Here is a 19,517-nt window from a genome sequence, read left to right on the forward strand (position 1 = left end):
CGCGGGAGTAACCTCTCTGAAGCCTAATGACCTACTCAGTTTTCTGAGTTCTGTCTTCAAGTTTCAGCTGCCTGCTTTATCTGCAGACTTTACTTGTCAGATGGACATCTAACCCTCTCTGTGGGATGAGAGCCTGGTGTTGATCTTGGATGGCTAGCTTATATCCCAGATTTGCTTTCTCTTCTTGGTCACTCATCCACTTTGGCTACTACTGACACTGGGTCTCAACTCCGCACTGGCCCTGTGCGTTCCTGGACTGCTAACACTTTGTCCTGCATACAAGCTCTAGAGATAAACTTTTTCAGGGTGGAAAAACCAGAGCTAACCATTATCAGCGAACTATAATCTTTTCCAAGTATAGTTCTGATGATATCCTTCTCTTCCTCAGAATGCTCACAAATTAAGCACAAACTTCTCAGGACACCTTTGCTTGCACAAAACAGAAACTCATTTATGTTTGTCTTGTAGGTAAGTAAGGAACGAGGAATTTAGGATATGGATACAGGGACGTTACACAGGCCTCAAGAACACGGCTATAGGAACAGGTTGAATCATAAACAGGGATTGGCAAACTTTTTCTGTAAAGGGCCTGAGAGTAGATGTATTAGGTTTCAAGGACCACATCGTTTCTGTCACTCTGCCATAGACAACATGAAAAGGAAAGTGTTCCAATAAAACTTTATTTACAAAACAGACAACCAGTAGGATTTGACACACAGGTCATAGTAGGACTTTCTGAAATTCATCTCTGTCACCCTCCACATGTCTGATTTGTTGTTCTCTTCGTCCTGACTAGCTTCTTCAGCTTCTCTGGTCCTCATGTTGGAACATGGCTTCCGAAAGCTCTGAGCTTCCATATCACAAGTTACTCTCGCTTTCCCAGTCCTAACTACAACCCCTTAGGGTAGGGAGGTTGCCTGCCCTTACTTGGGTTAGGAGCTCACCCTTACACCAACCAGCCACGGCCAGGGGTCTGGGTCTTGCTGTACCAAACAGGGCTTTGGGGCACCACCCCTCAACCTCTTGGATCAGTGTGGAGGAACAGATTCCAGAAAAGGGCAGGAGCTGGGAAGACAACCCAGTGAGAATCCCTTGTGGTATGCATTCAAACTTACGTTTTCTGCATTGTCCCCTAACAGTCCCCTTATATGCCCCTCTGAAGCCAAACCGACTCTTTGCTGTTCTCACAGACTCTGCATATTCTTACCCAGCATCCCCTCTATCTGCCAGCAGAAATTCTACTCATCTTTAAAGTCTCTTCTAAAAGGCCACCCTTTCCCTCTCTTTCATTTATATCCACCCAACACTCTATGGGTACAGTGCGTCTGGTTCTGTTGCTATTTCTGCACCTGTCGTTTTCTTTTGCAGACAATAGGTGCTATGCTGACTGAGGAAATGACTTGTTCAACTTGTCATCCACTCGGCTACCTTTCAGACAATAGGCTCTGAGTTCCTATTTGCTGAGTTTAACCGTATCTTCAAAGCTGAAAAACTCCAAACTGAAGAAAATGTTGAGTTTTATAAAGTTGCATTTATATAGAAAATATAGTGTCTATCTTTAAGAAAATTATTTTAAAATTTATAAACATTTCCACATTTTTAGTCGTCAAATTAAAGTACGTTTGCAGAGAAATATTAACTACAGCAAAACTTATATTTAAAATTGTTGAATACTAAGAAGAAATAAATTTCCATTAGAATTGCATCTTCTGTTACTGTCCTAAATTAAAAAGGAATACTACAGAAATGACTTAAGTAATAGGAAAGGTTATAAACTTGGAATATTCAAAGCTGTTCTAAAAAACAAATGCTCCAAAACAATTAGTATTTGTGCAAGAAATTTGCCAAAGACCCAGAGACCTCGTCATCTAATTTCTTTCTTTCTAGAACGTTAATTAACATTGTTCCCAGAACTCCGCTAAGCTCCCCTGCCGAAAGGAAGAAAGTAAATACAGTGCTGCGAGGAAAACTGGTTCATTTCCACGAAACTGTGAGAGGCTGCGCTTTTGTGAAACAGAAAACACTTGCTAAGGAACTATTCCTAAACTATTAGCAACTACATAAAAGCTTTTTATCTAACAGCATCCTCCTGGGAGACTGCGTTGGAATGTGCCGCAGGTCTGAAAAAGGCACAGATTTGGCTCAATTGTAAACATTAAGTGCACAGAAGCGAAGCCATTGTGTAGGTTAGAGGGTGGGGCGGGCGGGGTCCTGACTCCCAATGCTGATAGAAGGATTCTAATTTCGCTTGGCATTTATTTTTTCCTACTACAATTACAGTTTTGCTGAGAAAAATAAAATATCGGTTGTGCTCTCATCTGGTTTCTACTTTTCAGTGTCTACAGAAAAAGAAAACCCCTCATTTACCTAAAAGAATCACTTTTCTGCAATCTCCAGAGCCGCTGGGAAAACAGAGGAGAGCCCAGTCCCGCCGCCCCTCGCCCGCCCTGCCGGCCGCAGGTCTTGGGGGCTCGCCCCGCGCGCCTGCTGCCCAGAAACGGTGGGTCCCCGCGGCACGATCGCGTCCAGTGGCGTTTCTGGGTGGGGATGCTCCAAACCAGTAAACCACAACACAGAACCCAAGCATGGACTTTGAACCAAGCCCTTTAGCCTAGTTTTCTTTCTCCTAGTCTCACCGGGATCCTCGCCACCCCCCTCCATAGCTTCTCCTGGCTTCGAGGTCCCCTCCAGCCACCTGGGCGCGTGCAGGACCGACGCGCAGGGAGGAGGGGCTGGAAGGAGCTGGGTCCACCAGCCGCTCAGGGGAGAGACCGGGACTACGACTCCCAGCATGCCCCGCAGCCAGCTCTCCCTCCCCCCCTCCTCTTCGTCCTCCTCCCCTCGTCCCCCCGCGGCCGGCGGCCGGGAGGCTCCGGGCTTTTATCTGCGGACCAGGCGGGAGGGAGCCGGGTCCCCGTGATCTTCCCGAACCGCAGCGCTCAGCCCCGCGGCGCCAGGGGCTTGTAGCCGAGTTTTCCCTCCTTGCCCGCGCCAGCCCGGAGCCCCGCGCGGGCAGACGGTCCGTCCGGCGAGAGGATGGTCATCCGCGTGTTCATCGCCTCCTCCTCGGGATTCGTGGCGGTGAGCACTGCGGACACCGGTGGCCGGCCGGGGTTGCGTCTGCGGGGTGGGGCGCGGGTGCGGGTGCTGCGCGGGGCGCGGCGCTCGGCTCTGCACGTCCCGGCGCGTCCGGCCGCGGGAGCGGGCGCCCGCAGGTGCTCCATCACACCGGGACCACAATGGAAAGGGCGGGCAGCTGAGGTGGGTGGGGGACCCCTGCGCACCCACATGCCCACCCTGCGCGGCCTGAGAGGGAGACAGCGCGGCGGGAAAATGGAGTCCGCGGGATGCCCCCCGCTCTAGTTGGGTGTCTCAGGAATTTAGGGAGGGGGTGATCCGAGAGCTTCGGGGGTCCCGCTCCCCTTGGTGTTAGTTCTTGATTTGGGACATTCAGCTTGGTTAGGTTTTGTACAGGAGCTTTTTAAGCTGCTTGGTTTGCCAGCCTAGCTCCCGAGTGAAACAAGTTGAAGTGGAAATTGCTCTGCACCCTCCTTTCCCCGCCACCAAGTATATTTCTCTAGTTTTATACCTGCGCAAAGAGAAGAGTAAACCAGGTTTATCCTGTCGTGCAAGGGTTTTTTTTGTTTGTTTGTCATCATTTTGCCTGGGGTGCTGTAAAATATTTTTACTTCTTTCTGTAAATGTGTGTGCGATTGGCTCCTTTCTCCCTGTAATGCTATGGTCAGTTTCTTCTTGGGGTTGTATAAATAGTGGTCTCTTTAATTATTTTAAGCTGTTTTGTTCGGTCGATATTCTGGAAATGTTTTTAGGAGGAAGAGAAGTTAAATAGCTAGATGTCAGACTTTAAGGAAAGATTCAGTAGTACACTTGATGGCCCACTGAGTAAGTTAGGTAGCAATATGTTTTACGTGATTATTAAGACTTGGTGTCCTTAGCTAGGAGTTAAATTATAGATTTAAGAGGCTCTTTGGTGAGAGATATAATCAAATACGTCAAAAAGTGCAATATCGATTGCTTAAAATTTGGTCTGGCCAGTTCCCTGCCCAGCAGCTCAACCAGATTGTCCCAAAATTTGTTTCCGAAGCGGGTCGGATGGGAGATAGTATAAAATATTGTTTGCAAATCCTTATAAACCACTGAGGCTTTTTATTCAAAAAGAAATTATAGTACAAAAAAAGACACCCTTTTGCCTTAAGAACAATAGATGGGAAACTCCACCTTATCTTTACGTGCAGGCTGCACTGTTCCCCAGACTCCTGGTAGTTTTGTGGTTGCTTAGTCATACCTGCCTTTTGTAGATTTCTCCTCTGGAGATAGGCTTAATGTGTTTGGATACCCATTCTATTTCATAGATAGATTTTTTCAGATGCACTGCTTCAGAAGAATGCTGCAAAACTTTTGGTTTCACCACCAACTTGCACGCTTCAGTAATTGTTCCAGTAGCGTTTTGTTGATTGAGGAGGAGATGCCCTATAGTATTAAGAAGCCAGGGCTATGTCGGACAAGCCAAAGTGAAAACTTAAGGTAGTTCCTTGGCTTATGCTGTCAGTAGGTGTAATAGCAAGATAGTTCTGGAACCCTGACTCTCTGTTTCCTCAATTCCATTAACAAATATTTATTGCCTGCCTGCTATGTGCCTTTTTAATTTTTAAATTTAATATTATGTGTTCTGCGCGTGAACCTAGACTCCAGAGACCCGAGTTTTAACGCGGGCGGTGATGGTGGTGTCAGCTTGGCTGAGGTGCTCCCTCTCTATCACATCTCTCGTCTGGAGAATGAAGGGTTGTGATGAAAACTCAGAAGTGCGCTCTAGCTTTAAAATGCTGTGACTTCACCACTTGGGAAAATGTGGATAAATCGTTGTAATAGCTTCTTTCACTTGAACAGTATCCATATTAGCCTGCAAGGTGAGTTTGTTCTTGTCCTTCAGTGTTTTCCTGTGAGGTCTCAGTCCTCTCACTGTCCTCTTGGTAGCATGTGTTCTGACTTGGTTTGAGTTAACCTGGAAGACATACTCTGTTATCACATAACGTCCAGCCTGTAAACGCTAATTATCTATTTTAATGGACCTGATCTTTTTCAGTTTCAGACAATGCTCAGCCAGTGAGTCTCTCCAGTTATAGTATTCTCTCTTGTATCTGTCTGCAGTTTTTCTGTAATTATGTAACATTGATACTTTGGGAGATGTTAAGTTTATGCTAATATACAAGAATAATGATTTCTAAGAGATAATGAAGTTGTTGAGGGCGACTGTTGGGCTGGCGAGGCGAATGGGGCTTATAGCATTAAGCTGCGTTAAGCTTTGCTAGCCTGGCCGTAATGTCTTCCCTCCAGCGGTGTTGTGCTGACCATTGGTGCTGTTTATTCCGTGACCAACAAGTGCATGGGAGAACAAATAATTTGGTTCCCAAGTTGGTTTGGTTTTAGCTGAAGTTTGTTAAACCACAAGGAAGGAAGGTGACTAGAATTAGACTTAGCTAAGTAAGTCCCGAGAATTTCCAGAAAGATACTCTGCCCCGATCAGCAGTAGATTTAAACAACCCACTTAGAGAAAATCTTCCTATCTTGTTCTGATTTCTCTGAACTCTCCAGCTTCAACACGTAACAGTGGTAGTTGGAATAATTAACACCACGGCGTGATTGCCCTCTTACCTTCCCCAGCTCTAGGTCAAATCTACTTTTACTGTGAAGTAAAAGTGATGCCACATTATTATGCTATGGGTACCTGAAAATCAGATTTCTTATGCAGCTGATAATGTTGCTGTAATTCATATTGTAGTGAAGGACATTTTATTTCAGTCCTAAGAAAATAGTGTCTTCATAGAAGTGTCATTTTAAAATTTAATTTATTCTGGTTGTATACCCAAAAGGGGAGGTCTTGGTAACTCTATTCAGGAAATATATTAACATGACTTATTAATTTAAAAACATTGAAATCAGTCAGTTCTTTCATCATTCATTATTTTATTCATTAAACCAGTATTTTCTAGGGGTCTGCTGCTTGCTCAGCTCTGTCCTTGGTCTCCTGGGGAGCTGGAGGAGGAGGGAAGGTGTGGGCCTCAAGGAATTCAGGCGGGGAGATAGGAAAGGTAAGCCACCTGCAATAAAGTACAGCCCAAGGACACAGGCCTCTTTCAGGAACCTTCTCTCCAGAGATAGAAATAATATAGGCGGCAGAGAGATGCATTGCAGGATGTCAGATAAGGAGGAAATGTGCCAGAAATCATAAAATATGCATGTGGGAGCCATAGGCAGATGGCAGGGAGAGGGACTGGCTTAGATATGGAGCCTGGCAGAGAGCACACGCGCCCACCCCGTTCAGGCTGGAAAGGGAGGGCAGGCAGCAGAGGTCCCTGTGGACCTCTTTTGAGGACAGGGGTGCCTCTAAGTCCCTGAAAGGAGCCCTCGATGACAAATCCATAGTGCTCAGCATCTCAGAGATGTCTTTAGCATCTGCCCCTTGCGTGCTGTCTAGAGCCTGTTGTCCCCAGGGAGCAAGGTGCCCTCTGGCAGGGAGGGAGCCCTGGTGTGTGATTTTGGAAAAATCTTTACCCCTGTTTGCTTTGACTCAAATTTCTCTAAAAGGAAATAAAGTCTTTCGTTCTCTGTTCAAGTTCCTGGGTTCAGTTCTTAGAGCTGGAAGAAAACCTGAAGAGATTTTCTAGTGACCTCCAACCACCTAGTTTCACAGAGAAGGAAATTTGGGTGTAGACATTAAGTGTCTTGCCCTGAGATCATTTCTGTCAGTCAGTGCAGAGCTGAGGGCTAAATGGAAACCAGGTGTCCTGACCCACGAGTGTATTCATTCCTGTATTCATTTAGCAGTGCATTCATTCCTGCCTTAGCTGACTCTGGCATTCATCAAACAATCATTGAAAACCTACTAAGTTCCAGGCTGTGTGTTAGGTGCTGGGTGTATGTGATCGTCAGAACAGTCTTAGGCTCTGGCGTCATGGCACAAATCAGTGCTCTCCACGACCCAAAGACTTGGCATGCAAACTGTTTAATCGGGGACCGTGAAGGACTGATGCTGGCCTGGGGGAGGTTTCCATGGGGCATGGTGAAAAGAGCTGGACAGCAGTGGATCCCTGCGTGTTTGAGAGGGACCCTCCCTGGGAGCAAAAATTAAGAAGTTGGAAGCAAAGTTGGAAAAGGGGGAGCTTTGTGCAGGGCTGCAACTATGTTTCAAGTTGGGGTGGGGGTGGCGGGGGAACACACAGAAACTGCTGAGAGTTGTCTGGCTCTGCAGCTGTAGAAGGCATGCCCTACTGGTTTGCATGACTTACAGCTATTTTAAATATGCATTGACTAGTTAAGCTGTTGCATCTCCGCACAGTGTATCCAAGGAAGCTTCGCTGTGTAAGGATGCCCTGGAAAGGAGTTCCTAGGCAGTTAAAAGTCAGGGTGTGACCATGTAGAACCAACTGGGCGTGATCCTTAAAGTGATTCTAATGCCAGAGTGAACTAGTCAGGGTAAGCCTGGGCTCGTCAGAATGTTTAATTCACTGAATTTTCAGTCACTTGGCAAGGTAGTTTTTTCCATTTTACAGATAAAGAGGCTGAAGTTAAGAGACCTCATTGAGATCATATGCAGTAGATGGTGGAACCCTGAGTCAAACTCTGGTGGGCTCCAAACCTTCTAGAGCAAAAGTTCTCCACTGTGGGCACTGTCGCACCCTTGGGGGAAGGAGAGTACCAGGGATGCTCTGCATCCTGCAGTGTGCCAGACTGTCCCCCATAAGAACTGCCCATCCAAAACGCCACTGGTACCCCTGACAAGAAACGGTGCCGAAGGGCATTGGCAGGGGTGGGTGTGCAGTGACGTTAGGGAAGAGGTGGGAGAGCATACAAGAAGTGATCAGGAGAAGCAAGGATAAGTTGGGGGCGCAAGGACAAGGATGTGGTTGTAAGAGAAGGTCAGATTAGGATGGCCTGTGTGTTAGTTTCTTAGGCTGTCGTTAACAAAGTACCACAAACTAGGGGGCTTCAATAGCAGAAATTTGTCTCTCATTCTGGAAGCTGGAAGTCGAGATGAAGGTGTCAGCAGGATTGCTTCCCTCTGAGGGCGTGAGGGAGACTGTCCCGTGCCTCTCCTATCTTCTGATGGTTTGCTGGCAATCTTTGCCGTTCCTTGGCGGGTAGATGTATCGTTCGATCTTCTGTCTTCATTTTCACATAGCGTTCTCCTTGTATGTGTGTCCTGCTCTCTGTCCAAGTTTCCCCTTTTTATTAGGACACAGTCATGTTGAACTTGAGCCCACCCTAATGACCTCATCTTAACCTCATCATCTGCAGAGATCCTGTTTTCAGATAAGGTCACGGTAATAGGTACTGGAAGTTAGGACTTCTGCATCTTTTTGGGGGGACACAATTCAACCCATAACAGCATGCAAGCTGAGGGTTGAAATAGGAAGGTTAACTGATGGAATTTTCCCCCTTTAATTGGAAAGATTGTGGGCAAATTTCTTGAATCTTAAAGTCAGCAGCTTGATGTGGAATTATAGTCAATGTATAAGGCTTATTACTAGAAAGAGAGATTTATTAATAACTCAAGTGAAGACCTGACTTCGGTTTTTCTAGTTCGTTTTATTTTATTTATTTTTTTTAAAGACTGGCACCTGAGCTAACAACTGTTGCCAATCTTCTTTTTTTTTTCTGCTTTTTTTCCCTCCCCAAGTCCCCCAAGTACATAGTTGTATATTTTAGTTGTGGGTCCCTCTAGTTGTGGCATGTGGGACGCTGCCTCAACGTGGCCTAATGTGCAGTGCCATGTCCGAGCCCAGGATTCGAACCGGCGAAAACCTGGGCCCATGAAGCAGAGCGCGTGAACTTAACCACTCGGCCATGGGGCTGGCCTCTCTAGTTCATTTTAATATTTCCCAAATTTTATATTTTTTCCATTCCACAATCGTTTAAACTTTTAAATATAAATATAATCATGGGCATGGACTCCTTCATGAAATTAGGGACTTTTTATCCACTTGCATTAGGACACTTGAAATAAACATTTCAGTCTATTTGAGGAAACTAAATTTTGACAACTGTTTATAATACGAAGTATAAGGTGGTTTCCACATTGCACGACTGCGAGACTACTTGGGTTGTGTTTTTTCTGGTTTTCAGTTTTTTGGGCAAAAGCAGGAAAGGAAAACAACTATTGCGAAAAACTCAGCAGTTCTGCGGGAGGCAGTGTGAGATACTAAGTCTAAAGAATGTTTCTTCTCAGATTTTTTTCATGTTTAATTTATAAAAAGTTCTAAAATGAATTGTGTTTTTTTTGTCAGTGAAGTTAGAAATGGGTGACAGAATAGAAAAAGTCTAGAGTCTTAGGAAATGTTTCACTTTTAAAAATAAAACTTAGGATGACTTTTCATTATATATGAAAGTTTAAAATACTTTATTTTGAAATGCAGATGTAAAAAAAATGGGATCAAGAAATTACTAGTTCAGCTGCTAAGTGTTAATTTTTTTCAAAGTTACCCTCCCGACTCTAAATTCAGAAGGAGACCCTTTTAGGGTTCAGCAGATTTTCATCAGGAGCTCCTATTAGGGGTTTTATTTTAGCTGTAGAGTTATTTAGAAACTTATTCTGATTTAAATCACATTCCTGTATTCATTATTTTTCTGATTGATTTTATATTATACTCTTTATCCATTGTGTGAAAAAGGATCTTAGCTTTCCAAATTAGAAGTTTAGTGAAAACTTATTTTTTCTATGAAGTGGCAAATGCTTCTTAACATTTGAGGGAAATTTTCCGCTTCTGATTATGTCTGATTGTCTTTTTGGGTCCTCTTTCTAGTTGTAGCTTAAAAACATGTCATTGAACCTCTCTGGTTCGTGTTTTTTAGACCAATAGTGGTCAGTCTGTGGCATTGCCAGGTTTTTGATTGGTGTTTGGGGTGGTGGGAGACGTGGGGTGGGGTGTTAGGGACGATTTGGGGGTTGGAAGCCCGGACCAGCTGCGGCTGAGCAGTCTGCTGCAAGGCAGTGTGGTGTCCCTTCTGTCCTGGTCGTAGGCTTATCTGAGTTTATCTGCCTGCACTGGCTGGTTATTCAGGAACTGGTCTATGGTAATTTAAAGTTAGTGTTGTTGTTTCTTTTGTGTTTTATTGTTTTTTCCAAACTCTAAAATAAGAATTCAACCTGGGGAAAGTCCTTAATTGAATGTTTTCCATCCTGGACTCAGGACAGCTTTGCTGTGGGACTGAAAGCTGAACTACGTGCTGGCAGATGGGGGCCCCCACCTGTAGACCCAGGCGCTTTTAGGCTGGTACAGCCCCCGGGAGAGTCTGGAACAATTTGATTGGTCTCCTAGATCTGGTTCCCTTTGTTATTACCATTGACAACTTACGTCTTCCTGAGGGGGCCTGACTCTTTGGGGCTAGCTCTGTACCTGGCAGAACCCCAAGAGGGGTTTCCTGGAACTGACCCCTGAGAGTGGAAGGGCAGGGCACAGCACGGATCAGGGTGTGTCACCTGGTTATGGGACCTTTGTGGGCTCTCTGCCAACTTTGCTTCAGAGCTCCCGTAGCTGGAAATGGAACGTTGGCTGTGACCGAGGGCAGAGGGTTCCCAGGGCTTCCAGGTGCATTTCCCATCTCCTACCAGTGAAGGCCCAAATCTGGAAATGGCTTTTGTTGTCTTGGATCCAGTGGCTTTGGGAGTGGAGGGCTGAGTAAGGGACCCAAGTCGGTGGCTTGCTCGACAGGTTAGTTCAGTGGTATTTGGTGAATGCGAGTGTAGTTTAAGTCAGCAGCTGTTGCTGTGTACCAATTTTTGTATTAAAAACAAAGCGAAGCCAAACAAAAAGCCCAAAGCAACAGAAGCAGCATAGCTTTTGAGTGAGTTTGTTTTCCTCCTGTGGCTTGCACAAGGAGTGGGCGTATGGTCTTCATTCATGACATTCCCTTGGGGTTGAAGCTTACTTTCTCTGCTGTAGTATTTGTGTTCATTAGGACGGGTTCTTTGAGGGGAATGGGCCACTTCCATAAGCTGGGGTCCCCAGTTGACAGGTGTTTTAGGTTGCACTGTCCTTTCACGATAAACTACTTACTAGCCAAAGTAGGTGTCTGGGTTGAATATTTGCTAATTTGTTTAATTCTGGAGATAGGTTATGTTCAACCCAGGCACCCATTCTGCCTCATCTGTGGATGGTCTGTTGTGGGAGGGCAGTGTAGCCTAGTGGGTAAGGCAGGGGCTGAGTCCGAATCCCAGCTCTGCCTGTTGATGAGGGATGTGGCCTTAGGCCAGTCGCCTCTGTGTCATCATTTGTAACAGAGGGATCGTGATGCTGCCTTCTGTCTAGGGTTGCGGTGGGCCTTGAACGAATGAAGTATTCCTCATAAGGCATTGGCAGAGTGCCAGGGGCATAGTAGTACTCAGTGCGTGTTAACTGTTATTTCTATTATATCATTGTTAGCAGCAGGAGTAATAAAAAAATAAAAAATTATAAAACTTTGGATCATGTAAGATCTTTAATGATCAAAAAAATTATGTACAATACATAGTACTTACTAAGCCGAGGCGGCATGCTGGTATAATTTTAGAGTTTTTAGGAAATTTAAGTATAAAGAATTTTCTGGTGAAATTTGAATTAATAAGAATGTTACAATTTGAAGTCATTCCCTAAACAAACCACTTAGAGTTCTTCTGTAATTTTTGAACATTTTATAGGTACACAGCATGTTGTGCATGAGTAACTAAACCATATTTCTTCACTGCCTACACAGTGCTTACTATGCAAATAGGCATGATTCTTTGCTGTAAGTAGTACATGATTTTAGAGTCCTGGTTTGATTTAAGGCTTTGCAAACTTGGCAAGTAGATTTCATCCTAAGTGACAGCTCTGATTGATGGATGTTGGCTGCCTGGAGAGCTGGGAGAGGGGTTTTGGAGCCTGGTCTGGAATCAGCTGGAAAACAAACAGCGTGATTGATTCTTGATGTCTGCCCTGGCACCGGGGGAGGGAGGCCGGGGCTCTGTCAGGTGTTTGCCAGCCCTGTCTTCCAGTCTGTGTACTTGGACTCTGCTTTCACATTTGTGTAACAATGTAGAATATTTTGAGTCTCTGAGTAAGAGCGAGGAGAAATATGAGATACCAGCTTGAATTGATGGATAATATCCTCTGCAAACATCTCAGCTCAAATTTTGGGGGGAAGGGTGGTGGAGAAGGGCCAGGATTTCTGTGTTTAGTGAAGATGAGTGATACTTCCCAGAAAGACAGTGATTATCCCAACCATGAAACCGAACACTGAGTCTTGACGCTTGTGAAGTGTAGGCAGAGGGCTTTCAAATCGGGCAGGTAGATGGTCGTAAAGAGATAAGGGGACTTTAGGGAGAAAGGTGCTGGAGATAGGAGAGGGAGCGAGACCTGGAATGGGGGATTCTGGGTGTGCGTGTCCCCTGTGCTGAGCCTCGGAGCACTGGAGGGTCAGGTGAACAGTTAGAGGTTACCTGTGCCCAGCAACGCGGTGGGATTTTCCCTGCCGCTTGTTTAATCCTTACAGCGATCCTACAAACTATGGTTTATTATGCTGATTTTACAGATGAGAATATTGAGTTACAGGGTGATTAAGTAACGTGCCTAGGATCACTTGGCTCAGTGAATCCAGATTCGAACCCCTGTCTTCTGATTTTGTGTCTGGTGCTTTCTTCATTGCCTCCGCTGCTGCCAGAAGAGCCCCTGACTGGAGACCAGTGAGAACCAGAAAGCAGGCTGGGATAACAGTGTGTGAGAGCAAGCTAAAGGAAGGGGGACGGGCAGGGCTGCTCAAGAGCAGATCTGGGGGTTTCCGCTCAGCTGTCAAGCAGGTAATTGTGGGCACAGTGTCTTCAGGGCATGTCAAAGCAGTGGCCTTGCTTCTGCAGAGACTGGTAACAGCTATAAGGAGCATGGGCTGAATCGGAGAGCTAATGTTCATAAAAATAATAGCAGCAACTACATTCACACCATGGACAGGAGGTACTAGGGGCTTTGTGTTTGTTATTTGTATTCCTTAAAGTAACTCTGCATGGTGGCCATCCGTATTCTCTCTCTCCCTCTCTCTTTCTTTCATAGGATAGGAAACCGAAGCTCAGAAACTTTACATACCTTGCCTTGTCATAGGACCCATCAGGTCCAGACACCCAGATTTGTGCCATCCTTCCTCCTAATGGCCGTGTCCCAGAGGAAGAAATCAGAGGGTAAGGAGAAATTAGAGTAGGCAGTGCTTCAAAGGGACTGTTGGATGTCCTGAAACCAGGCATATGATTTGCCTCAAATATAGTTCTCTTGCTGTGAGTGATAAAGTTGAGGAGAACGGACTTGGTGTGTTGGACTGGAGGGAGCAGGGCAGGATGGTAATATGAGAGTAGTAAATGTGCACAGGGTGGCTGGAACCCAGGGATGGGGTCGAGGGCAGAGATATTTAATCTCTTGGGACCTTTTGGGCAACATGAGGTCTCCTGGGACAAATGGTGGTGGAAGTGTCTGCCTTCTTTCTTTCCATCTTGGATCCTAGGTTCCTGGAAGATGTTTTCTCCATGAGCTGATCATTCCCTCTTTCTTACCCTGCAAATAAAGTGTCCTTTGGGTAGAAAGAGTTTATCAGTATATTGCAGCCTTCTGTGGGAGCTCAGTGCAAGAGTGACTAGAAAGTGGGAGTCAGGAGCCAAGCCGAGCTGGAGTCAGGGCTGTTAGTGGTTGGAGGGGAGGGCAGGAGGGCCTGTGCAGGCAGCCACTGTGTGTAAAGAGAAAGATGCAGTCAACATACATGGGAAGGTAGGAGGGGCCCACAGGAGTGGGTGTGCAAAGCTGTCGTTCATACGCTTCACTACCTGGTTTAATTGTTCCAAGATCTTTGTGCCTCTTTCATTGGCAGCCATCTCTCTTTCTAAGATCAGGTTCTTTACATGTAATTTACTGGGAGAGCCTTGTAAACTTGGTAGGTAGAAGAAACTTGTGTGATACAAGCAAGGTGATACATGGAAAGAATGTGGATTTTAGGAGCAGAAGACCTGGGTTTGAATTATGGGTTTGGTACCTTAATTAGAGGGTGGCTTAGCAAGTCTTTTAACTTCTCTGGATCTCAGCATCCCCATTTGGAAAGCTATTGGAGCCTAATGAAATGGCAGCCAGTAATGATATTATGAATTTCATGTAAATTTGTCAGCTGTCATTCTCTGGTCTTTTGTGGGTTTTAACCTTTAAATGAGCTATTAAGATTTAATTAAGGAAAAAAATGTTCTTATAATAGGACAGTAGGTCCTGAGTTCGATGGAACAAATCCATGGGCAGACCTGAAACTGACATTGTTTGTTAGAGTTAGTGGAGGCTAGAGGTCATGGTCTGGGTGCAGAGGCTGGAACCCGTTGGATTTTGGTTTAACACAGTGTTTTAAAAGTTTTTTGAGCAAAGATTTTTAAATACTGGGAGATGTCTTTCTCACACACACACATCATCTGAATTTACCAGTCTTCTGGAGACATCTGGAGATCTCTCGACCTGGGTGCCTCTCTCTATCCTGGTGGGGATCCTTTGAAGCTGATCAGCGGTGGCCCCTGCGGGGGCATGTACCCCGGCGGTCTCTACAGCCCCCTCACCTTTCCCACCATCTTCCCAACTTGGAGCCGTTTGTTAGTGAGCTCCGTGATTCTTTTTCTTATAATTGAAAGTCTTTCTTGGCATCTATGTCTGTCAAAAGTGGGAAACCACAAGATTATATTGAGAGGGTTCTGTGTGTTTCATGAAGAATGGGAGCCAGTGAAAGTTTTTTTGTGGAAGGAAGGACATAGTCCGCAGTGGTTATTAGGTGTTTGTTGGCTTCCTTCCTTTGTGTTAATCTCTGACTCCTGTGGGCATTTGAATTTTCAACTTGGTGTGGAAGCAAATTATTGTGGGGGTAAAAGGTGTCTCCTTCCTGTGTGTGCGTGTGCCAGGCTCGCCGTCACTCTGTAGTCGCAGAACGGCTGCTTGAAGTCCTCATACTCGAGGACAGGACTTCCTTGAAAAGCTTAGAAAGAGAGTGGCTCACACCCAGGCCAGGGTTTATCACTGGCATCACTAGTGACGTTTGGGGCTCGGTCGTTCTTTGTTGTGGGGGGCTGTCCTGTGTGCTGCAGACATAGAGCAGCATGCCCTGTCTCTACCTGCTGGGGCTGGTAGCACCCCTGCCCCCAGTTGTGACAACCGACACGTCTCTAGGCGTTCTTGGATGTCCCTGGGGGGCGGAGTCATCCTTGCTTGAGAAGCTCTGCTCTGAGCCATAGTAGCAGAGAGGAGATTCACAGGCTGAGAAGACTCAGCTTACAACTGGAAGGGACTGGAGAGAGCATTTAATTCGTCTTTTTCTTCTCATGAGGTACGAGCTGTTCGCTGACTGGTTCGTGTCTCCGCCGCTGTCCTGGTGCTTCCAGAGCCGTGCGCTGTGGACCGAGTTCTGCACTGGAAGCTGGGAGACTTCGAGTCCGGTTCCCGTGATGCTATTTAATCAGCTTTGTGCCTTTGGACAGGAGACGTAGCTTCTCTGGGCTTCAGGTTGCTCATTGTGTTGTTACTGTTGTTTTCCACTTGAGATATAATTCACACACCATAAAATTCACCCTTTTAAGTTGTACATTTCGGTGGCTTTTAGCCTATTCACTGTGTTGTGCAACCATCACCACCATCTAATTCCAGAACCTTTCACCGCGGCAGAAAGAAACCCCATGTCCATTAGCAGTCACTTAGCATTTCCTCCTGCCTCTCGCCGCTGGCAACCACTCATCTACTTTCTGTCTCTATGGATTTGCCTACTCCGGGCATTTTGCATAAATGGAATCATACAGTATGTGACCCTTTGCATTTGGCCTCATTCGCTTAGCGTAGTGTTTTCAGAGTCCATGCAGGTTGTAGAATGTATCAGCACTTCATTTGTTTTTGTGACAGAATAATAGTCTATTGTACGGATACACCACATTTCGTTTATTCATTCATCAGGTGATAGATAGTTGGGTGGTTTCCACTTTTTGGCTTTTATGAATAATGCTGCTGTAAAGGTTGGGTGCAAGTTTTTGTGTGACCATGTGTTTGCAGTCCTCTTGGATGTGCACCCAGGAGTAGAATTGGTGGCTCCCAGGGTAACTGTGTTTAACTGTGGGGAACTGCCACGCTGTTTCCCAAAGCAGCTGTCCCATTTTACATTCCACTAGCAATGTATGTGGCTTCTCACGTTCTCCACATTTTCACCAGCACCTGTTATTGACCGTCTTTTTGATGGTAGCCATTTTGGTGGTGTGTGGTGGTACCTCAGTGTGGTTTTGATTTGTCTCACTAATGACTGATAATGCTGATAGTGTTTCTTTTAAAGATCGGCACCTGAGCTAACAGCTGTTGCCAGTCTTTTTTTTTTTTTTCCTGCCTTTTTCTCCCCATATCCCCCCAGTACGTAGTTGTATATTTTAGTTGTGGGTCCTTTTAGTTGTGGCATGTGGGACGCCGCCTCAATGTGGCCTACTGAGGAATGCCATGTCCGCGCCCGGGATCCGAACCCTGGGCCACTGAAGCGGAGCATGCGAACTTAACCTCTAGGCCACGGGGTCGGCCCCTGATGTTTTTTAATAACTGGCTTAGATCCCTTTTTTAAAGAGCTCTTCTAGCTCTGAATTTTTAATTTTTTCTTCTATTCCGTATATAAACCAATACGAGTAACAGAAGTGAATTTTTAGAGGATGTGTATTTTGGAAATTACTTGAGTTAATCAATTTCCATACATGTATGAGTACCTTCTATTGCCCAGTGTGTGGCCGTGTTCAGGATGCAGAATGAGTATATGGCATGATCCTAACCCCCTCATAATCTGACTGGGGAGAAAAGATGAACGGGGAAAATGGAAGACAATCCAGAGTGACATGGAATAAAATGCTAACATGGCCTGTCCTGTAGGTGAGTCTCAAGGGCAGGTGTATTTATTTGAATGAAGACAAAGAAGGTCATAATCAGAGCTAATTAGAAAAATAGCATCTCAGGTTGGGAAGGTGGCTATTGTTAAGATTCTAGAAAATTACACTTAAATGAAAGGCTCCAGTGGAAAATTTTTCTTTTTCAAAATATTTTATATGAGCTTGTGAACTGGAACAGATGTTACCTTCCCTCTTCTTTTTTGTCACAGAAATGAGTTTGATTTGTGTCCCCCTGCCGCCCTTCGTGTTAGACCAGATGCCTCCTTTTCCATTGGTGTGTGTTTCCTGTAGTGTGAGAGCAGACACATGGACACTCTGCAGTTAGCTCCATGGTGACATTTTAATAGCTAGCTTGGTTCTAAGAGATAATTAACAGGGATGAGATGGTTAATAATTCACCTTTTGAATTCCTTTTCCATTAAAGGAAAAAAAAAGCATCATCCTTTTAACGAGACTAAGTCTGTGTGTTAGGTTGAGAAAGCCAAGAAAAACCTCATATCAAGCTAATCAGGAGCTTGTGACCACACTGAATGGATGGAATGCTTCAGAAAACATAAAGGCTGCGAGGGACACGGTTTATTTGACTGCTTCTTAAATAAGTGGCATGAAGAATCTATGTTTTTGGAGATAATTTTATTATAGTGATGTCAGAATTCTAGGACCCCCATGTGGGGTGAAGCTGAAGGACCTGGAACGAGGCAGCGCAGCCACTGAGAGACACTTGGCTGTTGTACATTCCTCAGGGCAGGGGGCTGCCCTTCGCCCAGACAGCCGGGAAGGGAATGGGCCACAACTGTCTGGACCCAAGTGAGGGAGTCGAAGGGGAAGCTCTGAGAGGTGACAGCTGCCTTCTGAAGGCAGAAATGGAGAATTCCAGAAGCACAGCTTTGGGCTCCCTTTGGTATAGAGCAAACCAGCAGACTTTTCACGTAAGTGACTCTGAGAATGTCAGTGCACCACATCAAAGTGCAAAGTGCAAATCCTGCTGATTCCGAGTCGAGAACAGATGAAATCAGGTTTGGCGTGTTTGGGTTTGATGCATTCTGCTCAACAATGCAGGGGCACATGCTGTGCCTTTTAGAAAGATTGCTGAACTAAAAATAGTTGAAAATAAAGTTATAATAAACTTGCGTTTAAAGGGATGAGCTTTATACAGAAAACCTCAGTCTCCAATTCTGGGAGAAAGTAACTTATTTGCTCCCGACTCTGCCCAGGTTGCAGCTGCTCTTTTCCCTTCCATGTCCGTTCTTCCTCCCTTCCACTATCATGCCTGTACCCTGTTTTTCCTCGTCATCCTAGGAGCTGCTTATTTTGTCTTCCTTCTCTTCATATTTCTGATGCTGGGCTTTTGTTCTTCGTCTCCACACCACTGTAGCTGCATGGCCTCGCCATGCACCTTCCCCACGAGCACTCCCCTTTTGGCTGCCCTCGTCCTATAGGTGCTCCTCTGTTACTGCCAGTTTCAAGTGGAAGTTGCTTGTTGGCAAGCCCTGTCTTCCCCGCCCCGTTAGACTATGCACCGCATCAAGTTAGAGGCCTCGTGTTGTCGCCTGTGTTCCCTTGGTCCTAGGGCAGCCTAGCACATTGCAGGGGCTCCACGAGGTCTCGTAAAACCTGTTGAGTGAACGGTGGCTCCTTAACCCTTTAAAGAGACTTTGATTTTTCTTTGTGCTGGCTCTCCATGCTCTCTCTCTCATCCTCCTTTGTTAATTCTTCACTTACTCTTTTGAGTTAAGACGGAATGGAGAATTATGTGGCTGAAGTTCTAGAGAAACTTGAGGTGGAGACGCCAGAATTTGGAGGCATTCTTCTAGAAGGACTTTATCTTGTCTGGAATGCAGGAATTAGGATCATCTGTAGGAGGGGCTAGTGCCTCAGGAGATTTGAGGAAGCTGTGAAAGCTCCTAATGGCTCTTAGTAGGATGAAGCAGGATCTAGTCTCCAGCTGAAGTTAGATAGTTAGAGTTTTTGGCAGACCAGGCACACTAGAGTTGCGCAGTAGCCCAAGGAGGGAGGAGAAAGCTGATGACAGAGCTAGCCCAAGACGAGGCGGGCCCAGGAATGCAGGTAAGAGCATCCAGACTTTCTCTTATAGATAGCCATTTGTGCCTACTATGGAAATGTGAACTAATTACATGATTCCCTGTAAAATGTAATTGTGAGAGTGATCTGCTGTCCCCCCAATTTTCAAACTTAAATAAAAGTCGTTTCTAGATCATCTCCTAGGATCACTTTTCACACAATTGAGGTTGACTGATGTAGAAACAGGAACCACATAGGCCAAAACACCACACGTTGCAGAGCAGCATCTCTGGCCGTTGATAATGGCATAGCCTTTGGCTGAAGTCCTGTAATTGTTGCCTGTGGAAAATACTGTCCTCAGCAAGATTTCCTCTTTGCTGCAGAGGATTTTGACTGTTAGAGCAAGTTTTGCTGGAGCAGCTCTTCCGCAAGTATCCTCTAATTAACAGGAAGCATGTGTGTGAACAGTTGTATATAGTTTTCATAGACAGTCTCGTAAAATAATGACATCCTAAATTCATATTTTATACTTGGCTGACTTTTTTCTTTCAGGAAG

At 45.4% G+C, this 19,517-nt stretch overlaps 1 protein-coding gene across 3 annotated transcripts in view; it reads left to right on the forward strand.

The window, feature by feature from the left end:
* The first annotated feature begins 2,603 nt into the window (after nucleotides 1-2,603).
* Nucleotides 2,604-19,517, forward strand: part of SH3BGRL2 (SH3 domain binding glutamate rich protein like 2) — a 68,339-nt gene continuing 51,425 nt past the window's right edge. Inside the window, exon 1 of one of the 3 annotated variants that reach the window (XM_014861057.3) lies at nucleotides 2,604-3,081. In XM_014861057.3, coding sequence (XP_014716543.1) covers nucleotides 3,037-3,081 — 45 coding nt within the window. In that variant the 5' untranslated portion in view covers nucleotides 2,604-3,036. Of the gene's footprint in view, nucleotides 3,262-17,378; nucleotides 17,869-19,517 lie in introns of those variants that run through there. The other 2 variants (XM_070496357.1, XM_014861054.3) reach the window with 2 other exon arrangements.

The sequence above is a fragment of the Equus asinus genome, chromosome 24, assembly GCF_041296235.1.
Source record: "Equus asinus isolate D_3611 breed Donkey chromosome 24, EquAss-T2T_v2, whole genome shotgun sequence".
NCBI lineage: Eukaryota > Metazoa > Chordata > Mammalia > Perissodactyla > Equidae > Equus > Equus asinus.